We start from the raw sequence: 19,880 nt of genomic DNA, 5'->3' as shown, positions 1-19,880 counted from the left end.
CTGTATTTGTATGTTAATTAAACTGCCATTTATTCACAGAGGAACCTTATAATGACACGTTTCTGAACTCCACTGATCTGTATGGTGGTGAGTTCCACAAACAGCTAGTCTGTTATCTGTATGCTTCTGTAAAACAACACTAACTGAATTAGCGTTGCTGTTTCTAACCACATACAGCAGAGGAAATGCAGAGATAGTGTGTCTGTTATTTAATCAACATGATCAAGAAAGATGTTCCACATAGTTTTTACAGACTGTAGAATTTACCACTTAATGCTTGGATTACTTACCATGATTTTAAATACATCAATCTAAGCAGTTTTTTGGTCAATAAATTTCTATCATGGTTTGAAGAAACATTATTCAAATTTCGATTGTAATTGCTTTAATTATCCCTATCACATTGCTCATTATGGAGATATGGAAATGCTAGTAAGGAGATTAGGCCAGAGGTGCTCATTAATATTTCAGCAACTTTAATCCAATGATAACCATGTGCAAATCCTCACATATGTATCCGCGGATATGGCCTAAGGGTGGAACTGAGTATATTAAGAAAATAGGTAAAATTCAAACCTTATGACAAACACATTTATGGCTTTTTGAGATTCACCCAAATACCCATATGACAATATTGTGGGGATCAGGGTTCACTGACAGACATAAGCTTTTTTTTTTAGTTATCTTTTCCCTTGAATTGCTTGTATAGTCTCCACCAGGGCATTGTGGGGCAGCACTGACAGGGAACTGGCACTGCTGTCACCACAGACACACGTGACAGGGGCGTGAAACATGTGTTTCTGGCAGCTTCATAGTCTAATCTCCCAGACGTTGTCCTCCCACTTAATGTCTCCAACAAAGGCTGTTGTCACTCCCTCTCCTAGAGCACTGCTCGAGATGCTAATGACTGAGAGCTAATCTTACTGCTAGATATACATTACAATAGGGACTAATACTGCCATACTCATCAACTCTTCCTCAGGGAGAAGATTGTCTGTGTCTTCACATAACCAGGATTTTATGTCTAACCATCTGTCTGTCATTACAGTATCGATTCTTCTTTCATGCTTATATTATTTATGCATTTATGTATCCATGCAAAGATTTGACATAAATGTGAGAATAAAGACATTAAGTTAGGGCTTGGTGTTACCAATTGTTTCTGTTTCAAATAAATGCAATTCTTCTGAATGTTGTATTCAACAAGTATCCAGAAAAAAAAATCTTGATCAAGATTTTAGCAAAACAACTGTTATTGATAATAACATTGATAATGATAAGAAATGTTTGTTGAGCACCAGAATTTAGAAGAATCATGTGGCACTGAAGACTGGAGTAAATGAATCAATGACATCACTGGAATAAATAACATTTTTAATATATAAAAGTAGAAACTGATATTTGAAATAATATTTCTAAACTGGGTATATATATAATATGTAACCAGTGTTTGTAAGTCTTACCACTGCTAATGCGACTTTTAATTTTTATATATATATAAATAGAGATATCACAAATGAAGTATTACCTTTGGAAATAAAATAAGCTAAATCTGATTTTGTCTCTCACGTTTGCAAATGTACGTATATTGTAAATATATATATATTTATAGAGCGAGAGAGAGAGAGAGAGAGAATTTGCAGTTTATATATAACAATAATCCATAACAGTGCAGTTTTAAGTAGCTCCTCATACCAGTGTCTTTTTCTGTGCATGTTAACATGTTAACAATTTTCTTTCTTCATTTTTTTTTTCCATAGCACGTAATGTACCAGAAACCCAGCCAACCTTTCTGTCTCCAAAGGGCTTGTCCAGCTCCAAGACAGTGCTTCGAGGAGAACAGCTTCTTCTGGAGTGTATAGCAGCTGGAGTGTAAGTGTTATTTAGTGCTATTTATATAATGCTATAGTAATTATTTGTATAGAATTAGCTTTCATTTTTATATTTTCAGTTTTCATTTAAACTTAGTTATATGTTTTAGTATTTAAAATTTGTTCATATATATATATATATATATATATATATATATATATATATATATATATATATATATATATGTATATATATATATATATATATATATATATACATATATATATATATATATATATATATATATATATATATATATATATATATATATATATATATATATATATATATATATATATATATATATGTATATATATATATATATATATATATATATATATATATCCCCCTGCAGTCACTAATTGTATCCCTTAAAACTAATCTTTGATAATCAAAATGACATATTTAAATGTTTGTCTCCATGAAAATATTTTTTTATGCAATGGCTTGAATGTAACTTTACACCCTTATCTCATTTAGTCTACACATACTCATGAATATGCTAATTAGTCCTCCACTCAGTCGCACAAACTCAGACCTACTCCACTTTCACCTAGTTAACTAACAGTAATAATACAATAATAATATAAAAAGTATTGCCTGCCACATTGTCAGGATTGATTAACATTTTAGTACGCCACAGTTTTAAGGAGAAAATGCTCAGGATTGGTGTTAATTGATGAATTTGCACGTTAAACCTAACCCATTTTAACCAAAGGGGGTCTTTAACAACAAAAACACTGGGGTTTACAGCATATTCAGTTACTAAAAGCTCTATATACATCAGTTTAAGTAGTAGTTATTAGATTTATCAATTACGGTTCTTCTGTTCTTTTTCCATTTTTCCAGCCCATCTCCTGACATTAGTTGGATTAAAAAAGGAGCAGACCTCCCATCTAAAAAAGTCAAGATTGAGAATTTTGGTAAAACGTTACGCCTCCTCAATGTGTCTGAGGAGGACTCTGGTGACTACGTCTGCATGGCCAGTAACAAAATAGGCAGCATTCGCCATTCTGTTGAAGTCCAGGTTAAAGGTGAGCCATAGAGAAAAGACAGTTGCTGGATCTTGTTCATGAAGGTCATTTCTTTTTCATTTTAAGATTTCTTTATTGCCCTGTACAGCTGCTCCCTATTGGCTAGATAAGCCCACCAATCTGGTGCTTGCCCCTGAAGAGAATGGACGATTAGTGTGTCGTGCCAGAGGGAACCCTAAACCCACTATCCAATGGCTTATGAATGGGGAACCTATTGAAAGTGAGAACTGAAAGCAATAACTGTTGCTTTTTTGATTTTAACAGTCTGAATCATAACACATTTTTGCATCCGTTTTTTCTGCTCTTTGTATTTCTTCAGGTTCACTGCCCAACCCAAACCGCCAAGTTCTTGGTGACACAATCCTGTTCCATTCAGTCCAGATAGGCAGCACCGCAGTTTACCAATGTAACGCCTCCAATGAACATGGTTATCTATTGGCCAATGCGTTTGTCAACATCCTTGGTAAGAGATGATGGAGTCAATCATTTAAAACGTTCAGACAGGTCACAAGATTGTGATATGTTAATGTTGTTTTCTTCTTAGACATGGCACCACGGATGCTAGGTCCAAAGAACCAGCTGATCAAAGTCATTGAAAACAACAGGACCTTCCTTGACTGCCCTTTCTTTGGCTCACCGTTTCCTTTACTGCGCTGGTGAGATTACATTTCATTGTTTAAAAAGATAAACTAGGCTAATGTTAAATAAATTGGGATCTGAAGAAGTATGGGATCAAAGAAGTATTTTATCCTCACCAAGGCTGCATTTATATAATAAATACAAACCTAGTAATATTATAAAAAATGATTACAGTTTTAAACAACTGTTTTGCATTTGAACATATTTTAAAATCCATTTTATTCCTGTGAATTTTCAGCATCATTACTCTAGTCTTCAGTATTACTTGATTCTTCAGAAATCCTTCTAATATGCAAATTTTGCTGATCAATAACTTTTTATTATTATTATCAATGTTGAAAACAGATTTACTGCTTTATATTTTTGCTCTTCACTGTCACTTTTGATCAATTTACTGCATGTTTACTGAACAATATTAATTTCTATAAACAAAAGCATACTGACCAGAAACTTTTGTGTATTAGAATTCAAATGAATATACTGTACATGTGTGTTCAGGTTCAAGAATGGCCTAGGCAGTGGTCTGGATGGTGGTCAGTACAAGTTGTACAACAACGGTACTTTGGAGATTAAACAAGCCCGGCCAGAAGACCAAGGCACCTATACTTGTGTTGCCAGTAATATTCTGGGCAAGATGGAGAATCAAGTGCGCCTGGAGGTTAAAGGTGAGACCTGATACATTAACCACTACATTTTGTTTTTTAAGAGAACACATTACATTATTGTTCATGAATGTCTTCATTTACTCTGTGCGTGTGTGTGTGTGTGTGTGTGTGTGTTGTGCTGCATTTCAGAGCCCACGAGAATAGTGCGGGCACCTGAACATGTCACACAGGCCAAAGGAACCACGGTTCGCTTTGATTGTCGAGTAAAACATGATCCCTCCCTTCCTGCTACGGTCACATGGCTAAAAGATGACAAGCCTCTAAACCTTAACTGGATGTAATGTCATTTAACAATACCTACACAATATAATCATAAAAGTCCTTACTGTAACTGTAGATTAATTGAATGCACCCTTGTTAAATAAAAGTATGCATTTCTTTAAAAAAAGATGTTATGTTATGATCTGTATGTTTTAGCAACCGGTTCAGAAAGGATGATGAGGCTTTGACTATTTACAATGTCAATCCAGAAGATGCAGGAACCTACACATGCACTGCCAAAACTGAGATAGATGAGAACTCTGCCTCAGCTCGCCTTATAGTTACAGGTACACACAGATTCACACCCTACAGTACATCGTCCTCCTTTATGCACCTTTCTCATGTTGTCATATCCAGAGGATAATAATAAAAAAATAGGCCCTGTGAAGCCGTGAATTACAGTGAATGTATTACAGCTAAGACGCCCCTTTAGGCATGATGCGAAGGAAAAAAACCTTAGCTATACTAAATTCCCTGTAAACCACGGCTTCACAGGGCTTATTGCTTTTATAAAACGGTTGTTCCATATATGTAGCAAGGTTTCACAGAATACAAAAAGCAATTAAAATGTAATGATATTGATAAAAAGATTCTTCTGCCAAACAATGTAGTTCCTCTGAAATAGTTGTGGTTGCAACTATCTGTTTTATAAATTGCCTTTTGCACTTTTATAACTTATAGATCTGTGCTCTTAATAGCACTTCCCACAGCTTCATAGTTTGCTTGAATGTTCCTACTGTTGTGCTTCCTGCTATACTGCTTTTTTCTTATATTTATCTACTAATAGTCACACTAACCCTTGACCTCTGACCTTTGACCTTTAACTCATAGAGGATGACATCTCGTCTGCCTCAAATCGCAGTGCCTTTGCAGGTAACGCATCTAGTGCAGTTATTTCTAATGTCCAATTAAAGCCTCTAACAATCAATCCCCCTTTTAATATTCTTCTTCTAACATTCTGAGAATTATTATATAAGTTAACATGGTTAATTAGTATATTGTTCTCTTGCAGCTCGACCTGATCCCCCTCAGGATCTTGAGCTTTCGGACCCTTCAGCACGTAGTGTTAGACTCACTTGGGTGCCTGGGAATGAAAACAACAGTCCTGTTACGCGTAAGTTCAGAGTATAGAGTCTTATGTCTACAATGACCATAGTTCAGTTAATGAACTTTGTCTTCATGACTTTGTCGATGCTCATGTGTGTCTTTATGTTTTAAAGACACAGTTTACATTGATCAGAAAAACCATCCAGTTGTCACATCTGACATCAACCAGTGTTATATTGTTATCCTGTTATCTTTAAAAGAAATGTCAGTAAATCGTTTTGGTGACTAGAACCAAATGAATAGAGTAATTTAATTATTTTTGAGATTGACATATCATGAACCTTTGAGTTTCCTTCTCTGTGTAGGTTTATTGACCAGCAGCTGGAATAAATGCTTTTAAACTCTTTATTTTAAAGAGACTCAATTATCATGCCATTGTGTCTTCTTGCATTACTACAGATTTCCTTGTGCAGTTTGAAGAGGACAAGTGGGAGCCGGGGAAGTGGCAGAACCTGTCTATATTTGGTGGCAACCTAAACTCAGTCAACCTGCAACTGTCCCCCTTTGTCAACTACCAGTTCAGAGTGATTGCAATCAATGCCGTGGGCCAGAGTCAACCCAGCCTTCCCTCTGCCCGCTATCAGACCAGTGGAGCCCGTAAGAGATCAGCAGCAACCATAAGCCCAGACAGAAATGTGTTTGAGTGTGTGCTTAAACAGTCATTTAGTAACATATAATTATTTGTTTCAGCTCCTGATGTTGTGCCGAGTGGTCTTAAAGGCTGGGGAAGCAAGAAGAACAACATGGAGATCACATGGCAGGTAAAATGAACCATGTTTAACGAAGTACCTCAAAAAACGAACAAAAAGAAAAAACAGACGGATGTGACGGTTTGTGAGCTAATCTATCTGTACCATCTATTTCATAGGCACTTAAGAGCACAGAAAGGAATGGGCTAAACCTGCGATACATGGTCTCATGGAGAAGGAAGGACACTGAGGAAGAGTGGAATAACATAACCACAACCAGAACGAAGCACATTATTCATAATACAGACACCTATGTCCCATATGAGATCAAAATAAAGGCCATCAATGACTTTGGACACAGCCCTGAGTCAAACATAGTCATTGGTTATTCTGGGGAAGACAGTGAGTACTAACATTTCATATTTAATGACATTTTTATAGTCTTTTCTGGTTTCTTTTATACTTATCCTGTTTTTTCCCCATCAGAACCATCCGCTGCACCAACAGACCTCAGGGTGTCGAAGATCAACAGCACCAAAGTAAATGTACACTGGGTGGCTGTGGACCCCAGCACTGTGAACGGAGAGTTTAAAGAGTACAAGGTGAACGAACAAACATCTGCCTGACACAAAAATGTTTTTACTTATTTGCTATCATTGCTGATTCAGTATTTATATCATATTCTCAGTTGTACTACTGGCGGGAAGCCAGCCTCATTAAGGGCCTGAAAGTGAACAAGACAAAGTTGCATAAAGGCTTCTTCACCACGGCAGAACAGCCCTCTGGCATCCTGACAGACCTTTTTCCGTATAGCAAATACAAGATGTACATGGTGGTGGCTAACAGAGAATATGAGGGACCACAGAGCAACACTGTGGAGTTCTACACCAAGGAGGGAGGTAGGGTTCACCATCCTGTGCTTTAGTGGTGAAGCATGAGCTATGATGAGACGTCAAATATGTGACGTTTATATCCAAAATCAGAATATGAACAGCTCTCATCTAATCCTTTCACAGAGCCAGGGGCTCCAAAGTACTTTAGGATTCAGAGGCACACAGGCATGGTTCACCTGAAGTGGGACAAGCCTCTGGAGCCGAACGGTGTCCTGATAGGATACACACTTGAATACCACACAGGTGAGCTCATCGTACTCAGAGAAATCAGCCACAACATTTCCACAAATATAATCTTTACGAATTCCTAGTACATAAATGACTGAGAAAGGTTGTATTTACGAGTGGAAAATAATTCTAGAAATAATTCTAGATCATGCACAAGCTTTTTATGCTTATTTGAAACATGGCAGAAAAATGGATCTATAACATAAATTATATGCATCTATTATATGTATCTCTATACTGTCGCAATCAGAGAGAGGAAAGCAAGTCTGTAGTGAATGCTTCAAAGTTAATCACTCAACTTTAATGTTTTATTTTATTCAATGTTATGTTTCCAAATGCTTTACACTTTGTAATAATAACATATGCCCGTCTTGGCGTTACAAGTTTACCAGATGCACTTGAAAGCAACAAAAATCAGTTTTTTGCCAGTTTCCCAGTCACAATTATGATTAGTTTATTAGTTCATGTGCATTAATTCACAAATGCAGTCTTTCTAACATGACTTGAATGCACCATAAGCACTTGAATTTTGCACAGTGCAAACCCTGCTGAAATGTTCTTCATGAAGTGTAAAAATATAGCGCACTTATTCATTCTTTTTTGCTTTTGTGATTCCAGTGAATGGCACACAGGAGGGAGAGAGGAAGTTCGAGCATTTTCAACCCAACGTGACAGAGTACATCATGAATCTACCTAACCGCTTCACACGGTTCAAGTTCTACCTTGCAGCCCGCACACAGGTCGGAGCGGGAGAAGTGTACGCCATGGAGTCACCACATTTCACTAATGAAGGTCAGCAAGCGAGTCGTTTCACTCTGTGTTCTGTAAGTGTTAGTGAATCTGAGAGCAGAATCATTGGATGTTCCTGTCTGTGCTCCACCCCGTCGTTCTCTTTTTTCTGATAATACTTTTCTGTCTCCTTCACACTGTTGTTTCCGATGCTTTGTGATGTCTTTAACTCAGTCTGTTTCTTCTTTGACTTGCTTTCACCTGTCTCCCCTCTTCTCCTCCTGTCTTTCCTGTGGTGTTGACTGAAGGCACCCCAGATACTGACTCTACAGTTGTAGGTAATGGGGAAATGGACTGCCTGCCTGTCTAACTCCTGCCTTGCTCTGTCTCTGCTTCAGCCTCTGTCTGTCTTTTTCTCTCAAATTCTGTCTGTCTGCTTTTTAATACGTAACAGTGCAGCTGCTTAAGTCAATGCCACACTCAAGATTCCTACACTGAAAAAAATAAAATAAAATTGGTATAGAAAATTCTTAAATTTAGTAAATTTTCACAAATAATTGCACAGATTTGGCAAGAAACACTATAAATTAAGCATAACATTTTGAAGTACAGTGACTGAAACGGTACTTCTTGTATAATGTACTCAAATAATATTTGTTTTGTTTACAATGCACCAAAAAAAAAAATTATTTATTTTTGGCCCAACTGGAATTTTAAGATATTGCTACTTGTTTTCAGGAGTTTATTGAATTATAATTAATTGAAAACAATATATATATATATATATATATATATATATATATATATATGTGTGTGTGTGTGTGTGTGTGTGCGTGCGTGCATGCATGCGTGCATGTGTTAATTTAATAATGGTTTTAAAATATTTATTTTATATCTGAAATAATGGCAAAAAAAATATTGTCTACATTTGCTTCTCAAGTCAATTTATACAGTATTGTTCAAAATAATAGCAGTACAATGTGACTAACCAGTATAATCAAGGTTTTTCGTATATTTTTTTATTGCTACGTGGCAAACAAGTTACCAGTAGGTTCAGTAGATTCTCAGAAAACAAATGAGACCCAGCATTCATGATATGCATGCTCTTAAGGCTGTGCAATTGGGCAATTAGTTGAATTAGTTGAAAGGGGTGTGTTCAAAAAAATAGCAGTGTGGCATTCAATCACTGAGGTCATCAATTTTGTGAAGAAACAGGTGTGAATCAGGTGGCCCCTATTTAAGGATGAAGCCAACACTTGTTGAACATGCATTTGAAAGCTGAGGAAAATGGGTCGTTCAAGACATTGTTCAGAAGAACAGCGTACTTTGATTAAAAAGTTGATTAGAGAGGGGAAAACCTATAAAGAGGTGCAAAAAATGATAGGCTGTTCAGCTAAAATGATCTCCAATGCCTTAAAATGGAGAGCAAAACCAGAGAGACGTGGAAGAAAACGGAAGACAACCATCAAAATGGATAGAAGAATAACCAGAATGGCAAAGGCTCAGCCAATGATCACCTCCAGGATGATAAAAGACAGTCTGGAGTTACCTGTAAGTACTGTGACAGTTAGAAGACGTCTGTGTGAAGCTAATCTATTTTCAAGAATCCCCCGCAAAGTCCCTCTGTTAAAAAAAAGGCATGTGCAGAAGAGGTTACAATTTGCCAAAGAACACATCAACTGGCCTAAAGAGAAATGGAGGAACATTTTGTGGACTGATGAGAGTAAAATTGTTCTTTTTGGGTCCAAGGGCCACAGGCAGTTTGTGAGACGACCCCCAAACTCTGAATTCAAGCTACAGTACACAGTGAAGACAGTGAAGCATGGAGGAGCAAGCATCATGATATGGGCATGTTTCTCCTACTATGGTGTTGGGCCTATTTATCGCATACCAGGGATCATGGATCAGTTTGCATATGTTAAAATACTTGAAGAGGTCATGTTGCCCTATGCTGAAGAGGACATGCCCTTGAAATGGTTGTTTCAACAAGACAATGACCCAAAACACACTAGTAAACGGGCAAAGTCTTGGTTCCAAACCAACAAAACTAATGTTATGGAGTGGCCAGACCAATCTCCAGACCTTAATCCAATTGAGAACTTGTGGGGTGATATAAAAAATGCTGTTTCTGAAGCAAAACCAAGAAATGTGAATGAATTGTGGAATGTTGTTAAAGAATCATGGAGTGGAATAACAGCTGAGAGGTGCCACAAGTTGGTTGACTCCATGCCACACAGATGTCAAGCAGTTTTAAAAAACTGTGGTCATACAACTAAATATTAGTTTATTGATTCACAGGATTGCTAAATCCCAGAAAAAAAAATGTTTGTACAAAATAGTTTTGAGTTTGTACAGTCAAAGGTAGACACTGCTATTTTTTTGAACACACCCCTTTCAACTAATTGCCCAATTGCACAGCCTTAAGAGCGTGCATATCATGAATGCTGGGTCTTGTTTGTTTTCTGACAATCTACTGAACCTACTGGTAACTTGTTTGCCACGTAGCAATAAAAAATATACTAAAAACCTTGATTATTCTGGTTAGTCACATTGTACTGCTATTATTTTGAACAATACTGTATATATATATATATATATATATATATATATATATATATATATATATATATATATATATATATATATATTGTTATTATTTTTAATAAAGAAAAATTCTGAGGGAATATTTTATTTATTTATTTATTTTTAATTGTAAATTTGTTTGGCTGCCTTTAGGAATTGCACACTTCACCTTTAACTCTTATATTTTCCCTGATGAAAAACACTGCTCAGCTGCACTGTCAATAAATGCCTGTCCCTATCCATCTCTTTGTTGGTCTGCCAACCTTCATGTCACTGTGTGCTTTCAGGGATGGGCTCTTGCACTTTTGTGATGTGAATCACTGAATCTGCTCTCAGTGTAGATGATTCGAGTTTTACCTCTTTAAGATGCTGATAAGATGCTATTGTGCCTGAAGCACCACACAAATAAGATAAGTCATGTGTGGCTCTGATGTGATTTATTGACTGACACCCAATCCCTGATGGCACCTTGCTACATTAGCACTGACATCACTTCCTACCACATGCCTTGCTTGGCATATCCTAGCATGCTTCTATCATCATTTTAGTTTTTAAATCTAGCCAGGAGCCAGACAGAACCACTTTGTTGTTAGTCTCTAATTGTAATGCTTGATACAGTTGTTAGTGTTAGGGGAAGAGAAGTTAATGTTCAGATGATAGAAGAAAAAAATCTAATATTGTATGGACATTTGTGAAGATAATACTGTTACAGAGGTGAATCACTATGGCAAGCCAATTTATGTTGTTGATACTAATGGTTAAACTGTACAGTAATTAACTGCTTTGGATGAAAATTGCATCCATTGACCATGGGCTTTGTGTTAATAGCACTTAAATCGCAATCTTCTTTTTCTCTGGTGGAAATAAAGGGCAAACTGTCATGAATACTGAATAAATCTAATTTTATATTGGAAGATAGCAGTTATATTATAAGCCCTTTGAAATTGTATTGTACATTGCACGTTTTAGATTTAGAAGTTGCAAATAGTCAGAGAGGAGCAGTATGTGTGTAATTTGTGTAAATTACTACTTTCACCTCTTTCAAAGTGGATGCAAAATTATGATTAATACCCACAAATGTCAAATCTATCAGTATTTTCATAGTTAATTAATGCTGTTAACATGCAAGACTAAACTTTACAAAAGTGGCAGATGTTTTTTTTTTTTCAATCATTCAAATGATGTTGTGCAAAATGCCTGTGTTGAAAGGAAATGTCATTTTTCATGCTAATATATGGATGAGCTTCTTATGGAACAGTAGTAATGGAGTGATGATGTTTGGCTGTGAATCCATCCATGACAAAAATGGCATAATAATAAGTTAGTGTATTAGTGCAGTAATTATGAGCTGTTTTCTAGTATGTCTCCAGTAACTCCTTCAAAGTTTAAGTGTAGATTGTGCATGTGCAGGTCATATTGCAAGCATGAAAGTTAGTGTTAGATAAAACAAAGCTGCAGATTGTAAGTGTTGTGCTGCTTAATTATTAAAAAGAGTGAATCAGCTCGCCATTATTCACAAACTGTTGCTTTGGCAATGCACGCCTCTGCTTCTGCTTGTGCCACCTTTATTTCTATTTCAATTCAATTTTTTTTGGTCAGATGGCAACATACAGGTAAGAGTGCACTAAGTTACGGCTGATTGGCTGTGTTGATCTTAGAACACATCCCTGTGCAAAAGTCTCACATCCATTAGCATGTCTTGGTCTGGAAAACTTGATGTCACCATGCGCTCCAGGGCTCTCTGACACTCTCTGTCTGTTTTAACCTTTGCAAGCATATTTATGGATTGCTCTCACTTTTTAGTTTTGCCTGTAAGGTTGAATTTGGAAACTGCTTCTATAGTTTTTGTTATGGAGTCTGTTAATCAAAACAGCGTTGTTTCCAAGCTAAAAGCAAGCAAAGATATATAATCTTTCATTATGAATCTCTATCTTGGATAATGATTCTATCCACTGTGTGTTCTAATGGATTTCCACACATTTTCTCTTTTTGTATTGACAGCTCTGCAATGTTTGTTTGTTTGTTAAATCCCAGATATTTGTTTATATTTTCGGTGGTTTCAAAATGGCAGTAAGATCTGAGAATATGTTAGCATTTTGCAGAGCGTTGCATAGCTTGTAGTGACCCTGTTTTCCCCCTGGGTGGTGCACAACAATCAATTTTTAGACACCCTCTATGCAACCTCTTCAGTATTCCTGAGTGGAATGATGTGGATGAATATTTCATATATATTTCAAAAGATATTTGAGAAAGTAACACCAGCTAAACAAACAATGCAAGCATTACAAAATGTTGGCATCTTAAATATGCAAATATTGTTCAAGGCATGACATATTATCTGGTCATTCTAGAACCAGGAAACTGAATTCTTATCCATGCACATACTATTATCAGTGAAAGGTTTTGGGATGGTACAGTTTTTAAAATGTTTTTGAAAAGTATCCTATGCTTGCAAAGGCTACATTTATTTTAGCAAAATACTTTACAGTAAAACTGTTCTTAATATTTAAAATATCTGTTTTCTATTTTAATATATTTTACTCCAGTCTTCAGTGTCACATGATTATTGCATAAATCTTATTAAATGCTTATTATAAATCTATTCATTATAAATGTTACTGTCAATTTTAATGATTTTAATACATCCATGCTTAATATAAATATCAATACTCTTTGAACCTTTGACTGGTAGTGTATGTGTGTGTATGTATTTTCATATAGTTCATTCACAGTGTGAATAGTATAAATAGCAGGTAGAATGCAGTAGATAATATGCAGTATATAGTATGCCAGTATTCCATTCGAAGCATAGCCACTCTCTTTCACTGAATACGTTTTGGAAAAAGAGAACTGTGGGAATTCCATTTAATTAACTCATTCTTTTTCTGTGTTTTCTCGCTTCTCTTTGTCTCTCTTGTGCTTAACCCTGGGACCTTCACCTTAACTTCTCTGTGTTCTTCCTCTCAGCCGTTAACTTTACGGATGCCTTGATGTTCGAAACTCCTCCTCCTCCCCCTCCCCTCTCCACCGACCCAATCCCAACAATACTTACCCCAGAACCAACCACACCAGCCCCTACAACTGCTGCTCCGCCCAAACCCACAACTACTACCACTACTACTACTACAACTACCACAACTACTACCACCACTACTACAACAGCTTCCACCACGGTTCTTCCTGTTCGGCCCATGTCTCCTAAAACAGTGGATTGGAAAATGCTGGGTATCTGATAATGACAGTGTTCACTGGAAACGCCCACAGTATAGATTCATTCAATCAAATCAGTGTGTCCTCTTGTTTAGATGACATTTATTATGTATGACTGACTCGGTTAGTGGACCATTTAGGACAGGGCATGATTGATGTTCTCCCTGTTCCCTCACGGACACACAACACTCAGATTATGCAGAATTAGAATTGACATTTGAATTACAAGTAGTTTTGTTGCATTAGAAAATTAAATGCATGCTCTGTAAACTATGAGATATTTAGAAGAACAAGTTAGAAATGAAATCAGTAATATTGCTAAAATGCTCTAGTTTTAAAGACCCCATGAAAGTTTTATTTCTTGTGTTAACGTATTTAAAGTGACAGTATTTACAGGTGTGACATAGCTATGATTTTAATAGCTAATAAGCTAAAAACTAAAATCTTCTATGAACTATGAAACTATAATGTACTACTTACTATTGCTAGCAGATGGTTTAAAGACCCCAGTATACTTAAAAAACCAAACAAAAAAAACACACAATAATACATTGTTTTCATACATCAGAACTATCCATGGTGCTGAAAGTGGTGTTTAGATAAATATTAAAATATATGCACATTTTTCCAGAAAGCTCACTTTGGTGAACTTTTTGAATTGTTTTGACCTACCAAAACAAGTTCCAAACAAACTTCATTTTGACCAGATTTAGTTTGAATAGACATCACACCAGTTCATTCTTCGATTTTGAGGTATATTGAGCTATATTTAAGTGTTGCTTTATGCATCACTACATTAATGATAATGGACAGGAAGTTTCATTAATGTGACTATTAAGGGAATATTTTCATTCTAGAGAGCTTTTTTTTTTTTAACTAAAATTTAAATGTGCCCCAAAGGATAAGTTTTGGTCCATTTTCCCCAGAGGATAGTATATTTTTTTTTGTCAGCTAAACTAGCATATAGATGGCCTCAAAGCTAAGTAATCTATATTATCTAAAAGAAAACTCTAATTTAGGTTTCATGGGGTCTTTAAGTTTAAGCATGTGTACCAGTGTTTGTATCAGAAAATATTTAAGTGTATTCCTCTCCCACCTGTTCTGCATAGTCCCGAATGTAAAGATCTGGAATCTGACCGTGGATGCTAACAATGACTATGCTAACGTCAGCTGGAAGCACAACTTCTCCGTTGACAGCAGCGAGTTTGTGCTAGAGTTCACACTGGACAGTAAGAGCCAGATGCACCCTTTGAGAGCTTATGTAGGGAATGCTAGATTTTACTGGGACTGCTGGAGACCTAAATCTTCCTCTCGTAATGTTTAATTGGGCCTCATTTATATGGCATATTTATAGAACATCACCATAAATATTACAGGGAGCTCATGTTTTATTTGAAAGGGAGTTATTGTAAATGTTGTTTGAATTGTCCAGCATTTATGATATCTCCCTGTTGTGATTCTCTGTAATGTTTTTGTCCACAGTATTTGTTAACATTGCTCCAGCAGGTTACTCAATAATGTCATATCTAGCTGCAGTACTGCGTTGTGCTATATGTCATCAGCAGTCATGCATGCCCCGTTTAGAAAGCTCTAGTTCTCACTGGTGGCTAAGAACAGGGAGAGATTTGACTAAATGTTTGAGGGGGAGAGACTTGATACTGAAAAAAAGAAATGACTGAGACCTGCTCTGACTGGACCACAGAGAATTTTTGGTCCGTAAAACAGTGACTTTCAGGCACCCAGAAGTCTAAACTTATTATATAAAGTCCTGCAATCACTTCCTTTTTTTTTTTTTTTTTTTTTTTTTTTTTTACAGTTTTATCTTCTTCTCTTTTTTTTAACCAGTAAAAATATATAAACATTTTTAGGTGTACATTTTTGTAGAAGTTGTTTTCAGAAAACATGATGCAAAAATTATATATAATTTGTTTAGGTTTTATAAATATAAATATACATATATTAAATATTATGTTAATGAAATAATAAAATATTTGTTTCTTGTTATAAGCTTGAAACTTACTAAATATTGTTAGATTTGTGCTTAAAACAAAACAGCACCTTATATTATTGAGCTCATATAATATAATATAAAATAATGTAATATTGATTTCTTGGATAATTTATAGTGTTAGGTTTTTTTAAAAACTGTAAATTAAGACAAAATACTGATTTTATTTATTTATTTACTTACTTTACGCAATGCCCTAAATTATTTTTGATTACACAGATGAATGTAAATCAAAAACCATTCTTCATCCTCCATTAGTGTGCATGTTTAAGACGGTCACAGCATGAAAAAGATACATGCAATATGTAACTAGTTTTTGACTAGTGTATATTTCTCTACAAAAGTCTCTCTCTCTCTTGCTTTCTTGCTCTCTCTCTCTCGCTTGCTCCTTCGCCCTTGAGCTATCTGTCTGGCTCATCAGATGTGATTGCAAACTCCACCCTTACCTCATCCATTGGGTTCCCAGCTGCACTCATTGTCTGGCTGCCCACAGCTGCTTGGCTTTTTGTTTATATTGGCCACCATTGTCCCATTCCATGATTAGATTATGCCAACAAGCCTGCCACATCTGATTGATGCCCCTTGGGCTTTTTTCTTTTCTTTTTTTTTTTTTCTTTGTTGAAAACGTTTCGGAGAAAGATGATGATGAGGTCAATGTTTCTTACCAAAGGACTCACCAAAGGGGAGAGTCAGAGTAACATATTTAACCTTGAAACATGTTGTACTGTACAGTACATCCTGATGCAATATCCCACCAAGCCGGTGAAAATGTACTCTAGCAATCTGGGTTTCATCCAAGAGGTGCATCAATGTGGACTCTTACACTAAGGAGTACTGCATTATTATAGGGTCAGATTACATCAGGACCAATACGCACACATTCTCCAAAAGTACTTCCCATGTAGAATCACTATTTCATTATGGAACACTCCCTCTTCCTTCTCCCTCTTCCTCATCCTGTCACCATGTCCTGTCAAGATTGTGGCAGCTGCATGCATTCTGCGTGAGGCATGGTGTGACAATGTCTTGCTATATGTAGAAGCTCCTCAGCCCATATGAGATGTTTTGTTGATCTTAAAGCAGGACATTGTGATGTTTAAAAAGCTATCAGCAAATTGTGTGCATGTAATATGGGATTAAACATAATTAAAATGCACATGCACATTGCTTCTAATGCGGCGGTAGAGAATAACTTGTCTTTAGTCAGGTATTATAGCAGTAGTTCACCCAGAAATTAAACTGTCATCATTTACTCATCCTCATGTCGCTCCGAACCTGTATGAGTTTCTTTCTTATACTGAACAAAAAAGAAGATATTTTAAAGAATGCTGCTAATCAAATAGTTGATGGTCCCCACTGCCGACATATATACATGTTTGGAACCACAGGAGGGTGAGTAAATGATTCCAAAAGTGTAATACTCCGAACAAACCCTGGACAGAATGTTTGTGGAATATCTGTGCCTTCCAAGCACAGATTTTTTTTTACGTTTTTTGAAAGCATTAATAAATGGGAATTGTCTAAAAGGGATACAGACTTACTTTCCAGCTCGTAGCTTCAGCTTGTAGATCTTGTAGCACTTTAAGGTGCTGTAATTGAATTTTCATATGCATATTATATAATCCAATGGCTGCTTGCTTCAAAGGCTCTTGTATATGATCACATATTGATCAAACTCATGCCAACACATGAGTTACACAGTGGATGATGATTTCATTTAGGTTTCTTATGAACATCATGAAACCTCACTGAGTCATTATGCCCACCTTTTGACAATGCCTTTGGGATTTGTCTCTCCACTTCTCGGCTTCCTCAGAGACGAGATGCGGTCTGTGGGTAATTGAGACAACGTGCACCTCCCTCCACTCTAGACCGGAGTTCATTATAGCAAATCCAGTGTGAGATATTAAGCGGCAACTTCACATCAAAGCTTTTAAGAGGCGTCACTGAAGCAAATGATGCCCCTAATACACCAATGCCAGACTTTGATGTGTGCTGAGTGAAGATATTCCAGTATTCGCTCACAGACTGCTTTTTTTATATACAATCTCACTTAAGAATTACCATCCTGAACAGAGACGAATCTTGAATGTAGAGTGGATAAGGATGCAGCATGTTTCCTCAGTTAACAAACATGACCTGCTATCTTCGTCTTGGTCAGTTTAGTTTGGGCTCGGTTTGATGGGCACCTCTCTTGTGTCTCCTCCTGAAGGTAATGGGTCGATGAAAAGCATACAAGTAAAACACCAGCCTCCCATTAAGCTGGCTGGGCTGGTGGCTGGGGCCAAGTATCGGTTGCGGGTGTATTCCCATGAGCACATCTCCATCAGCAGCGACTATGTCACGTTCGAGACAGGCAGAGGTGAGGGGTGGCCAAGACACAAGGGAGAAAGAAAGGGTTCAACGTGACCTCGACCTTCTGAAAGATAGAAAACTGTATGTTGTCATATTTACTGATTGTTAACTGGCACTGTGATTGGTAAAACATGGTGCTAGCAATACCAGGGGCATGGGTTCATTTCCCTTGGAGCAAAAATTATTTACGCTTCAGATGCATTAGCAAACTTTTTCCAGCAGGATGCATATGTGTCTCAGGCGCTGCAAGCAAGATGAAATCTCACAGCATTTTGTGTAAAAGCACGTTCAATAAGATATTGATCCCTGTGATGATAAGCATCAGAGCCGTTTTTAGGTGGGATGTTTGCTGTTTTTCGGGTATAGAAGATTGAGCTGATAATATAATCCAAACCGTCAGCTTTGTTCCTCTGACTGATAGATCCCTCTGTGATTTTCCACATAAAAACACCACTATTATTAGGCCTTAAATTATTATATTATATCAGAGTAGACTCTAATGCCTGTGGTTTTGAAATTAAGTCTTCGACAAGCTCATAAGATGCAATGTTCAAAAGTCTGGGTTCAGTAAAACAAAAAAGTTTAAAGAAAATGGGAACACATATGCATTTTTAATTAAGAGTTCTCCCTTAATAAACCCAAAATTTGCTGCTTATTAATATTTAGTAAAGTAGATGTTAAGTTTAGGTATGGGACATGATTAAGGAATGTAAAATATGGCCATGCAGAATAAAATATTATATGTGCTTTATGAATACTAATAAACAGCCAGTGTGCTAGTAATATGCATGCTAATAAGCAGTTATAGTTAATAGTGAGAGTTGGCCCTTAAAATAAATTCTTACCAAGAAATTAATAGTTTTATTTATCAAGGATACAATAAATTGTTCATTTGTGGCGGTAAAACAATATATATTTATTACTTCTATTATAGACTTCTATTTTAAATAATTTTCTATTTATCAAAGAATCATGAAGAATATGTATCATGGATTCCACAAAAATATTAGGCAGCACAACGGTTTACAACAATTTCTTGTACATGATCCTGATTTCTGAAAGATCATGTGACACTGAAGACTGTAGTAATGGCTTCTGGAAATTTACTACATTTTACAATTTATTAAAACATGTTTAAATATATTTTTTACAATAATTATTTAAGAACTACCGAGCACGAACTTCTGTACTCTAGTGTATATCCAAATTACTTTCAATAGAGAACTGAAAAAATAATAATAATAATAATAATAATAGACCATTTTTAAGAAACACTTTATAATATTAGGAGAGACTAAAGTTTTTCACAAGATGCATCTATTAAAAAGAGTGTTTATTTTTTATTTTATTTTGTTGTTGTTTGTTAGTTTTTTTGAAAAGGGGAGTATTTGAGGATGCGGTTAAACCAAGCTTTACTCAGGTTCCATTCTCATCAGATAACTCTTCATGGAGAGAGCACCCTGTGCTCTGATGTTATTATCAGGATGGATAATTCAAATCCAGATCTGCAGTTCTCACCGCTAATGTGTTTTTGATAAAGAATGGCTGTCAAATGACTCCTACCATGTTGCTGAAAGTCAGTGAGATTTATTAGCTTCTCCATTTGT

General features: G+C 36.1%; 1 protein-coding gene across 16 annotated transcripts in view; it reads left to right on the top strand.

Annotated features, from left to right (window-relative positions):
- Positions 1 to 19,880, top strand: part of LOC127968445 (neurofascin-like) — a 76,005-nt gene that overhangs the window by 45,680 nt on the left and 10,445 nt on the right. For 3 of the 16 annotated variants that reach the window (XM_052569671.1, XM_052569672.1, XM_052569670.1), the window contains 22 exons: positions 40 to 87; positions 1,761 to 1,872; positions 2,722 to 2,906; positions 2,995 to 3,126; positions 3,226 to 3,369; positions 3,451 to 3,562; positions 4,044 to 4,210; positions 4,340 to 4,487; positions 4,628 to 4,758; positions 5,303 to 5,344; positions 5,484 to 5,585; positions 5,978 to 6,175; positions 6,269 to 6,339; positions 6,447 to 6,669; positions 6,754 to 6,869; positions 6,956 to 7,166; positions 7,284 to 7,403; positions 8,007 to 8,180; positions 8,426 to 8,455; positions 13,668 to 13,925; positions 15,020 to 15,139; positions 18,131 to 18,280. In XM_052569671.1, the coding sequence (XP_052425631.1) occupies positions 40 to 87; positions 1,761 to 1,872; positions 2,722 to 2,906; positions 2,995 to 3,126; positions 3,226 to 3,369; positions 3,451 to 3,562; positions 4,044 to 4,210; positions 4,340 to 4,487; positions 4,628 to 4,758; positions 5,303 to 5,344; positions 5,484 to 5,585; positions 5,978 to 6,175; positions 6,269 to 6,339; positions 6,447 to 6,669; positions 6,754 to 6,869; positions 6,956 to 7,166; positions 7,284 to 7,403; positions 8,007 to 8,180; positions 8,426 to 8,455; positions 13,668 to 13,925; positions 15,020 to 15,139; positions 18,131 to 18,280 (2,994 nt within the window). The remainder of the gene's footprint in view (positions 1 to 39; positions 88 to 1,760; positions 1,873 to 2,721; positions 2,907 to 2,994; positions 3,127 to 3,225; positions 3,370 to 3,450; positions 3,563 to 4,043; positions 4,211 to 4,339; positions 4,488 to 4,627; positions 4,759 to 5,302; positions 5,345 to 5,483; positions 5,586 to 5,977; positions 6,176 to 6,268; positions 6,340 to 6,446; positions 6,670 to 6,753; positions 6,870 to 6,955; positions 7,167 to 7,283; positions 7,404 to 8,006; positions 8,181 to 8,425; positions 8,456 to 13,667; positions 13,926 to 15,019; positions 15,140 to 18,130; positions 18,281 to 19,880) is intronic. The other 13 variants (XM_052569676.1, XM_052569684.1, XM_052569674.1 and 10 more) reach the window with 8 other exon arrangements.

This window comes from Carassius gibelio, chromosome B11 (genome assembly GCF_023724105.1).
Source record: "Carassius gibelio isolate Cgi1373 ecotype wild population from Czech Republic chromosome B11, carGib1.2-hapl.c, whole genome shotgun sequence".
In the NCBI taxonomy this organism is placed as follows: Eukaryota; Metazoa; Chordata; class Actinopteri; order Cypriniformes; family Cyprinidae; genus Carassius; species Carassius gibelio.
This window is presented reverse-complemented; position numbering and strand designations above follow the sequence as displayed.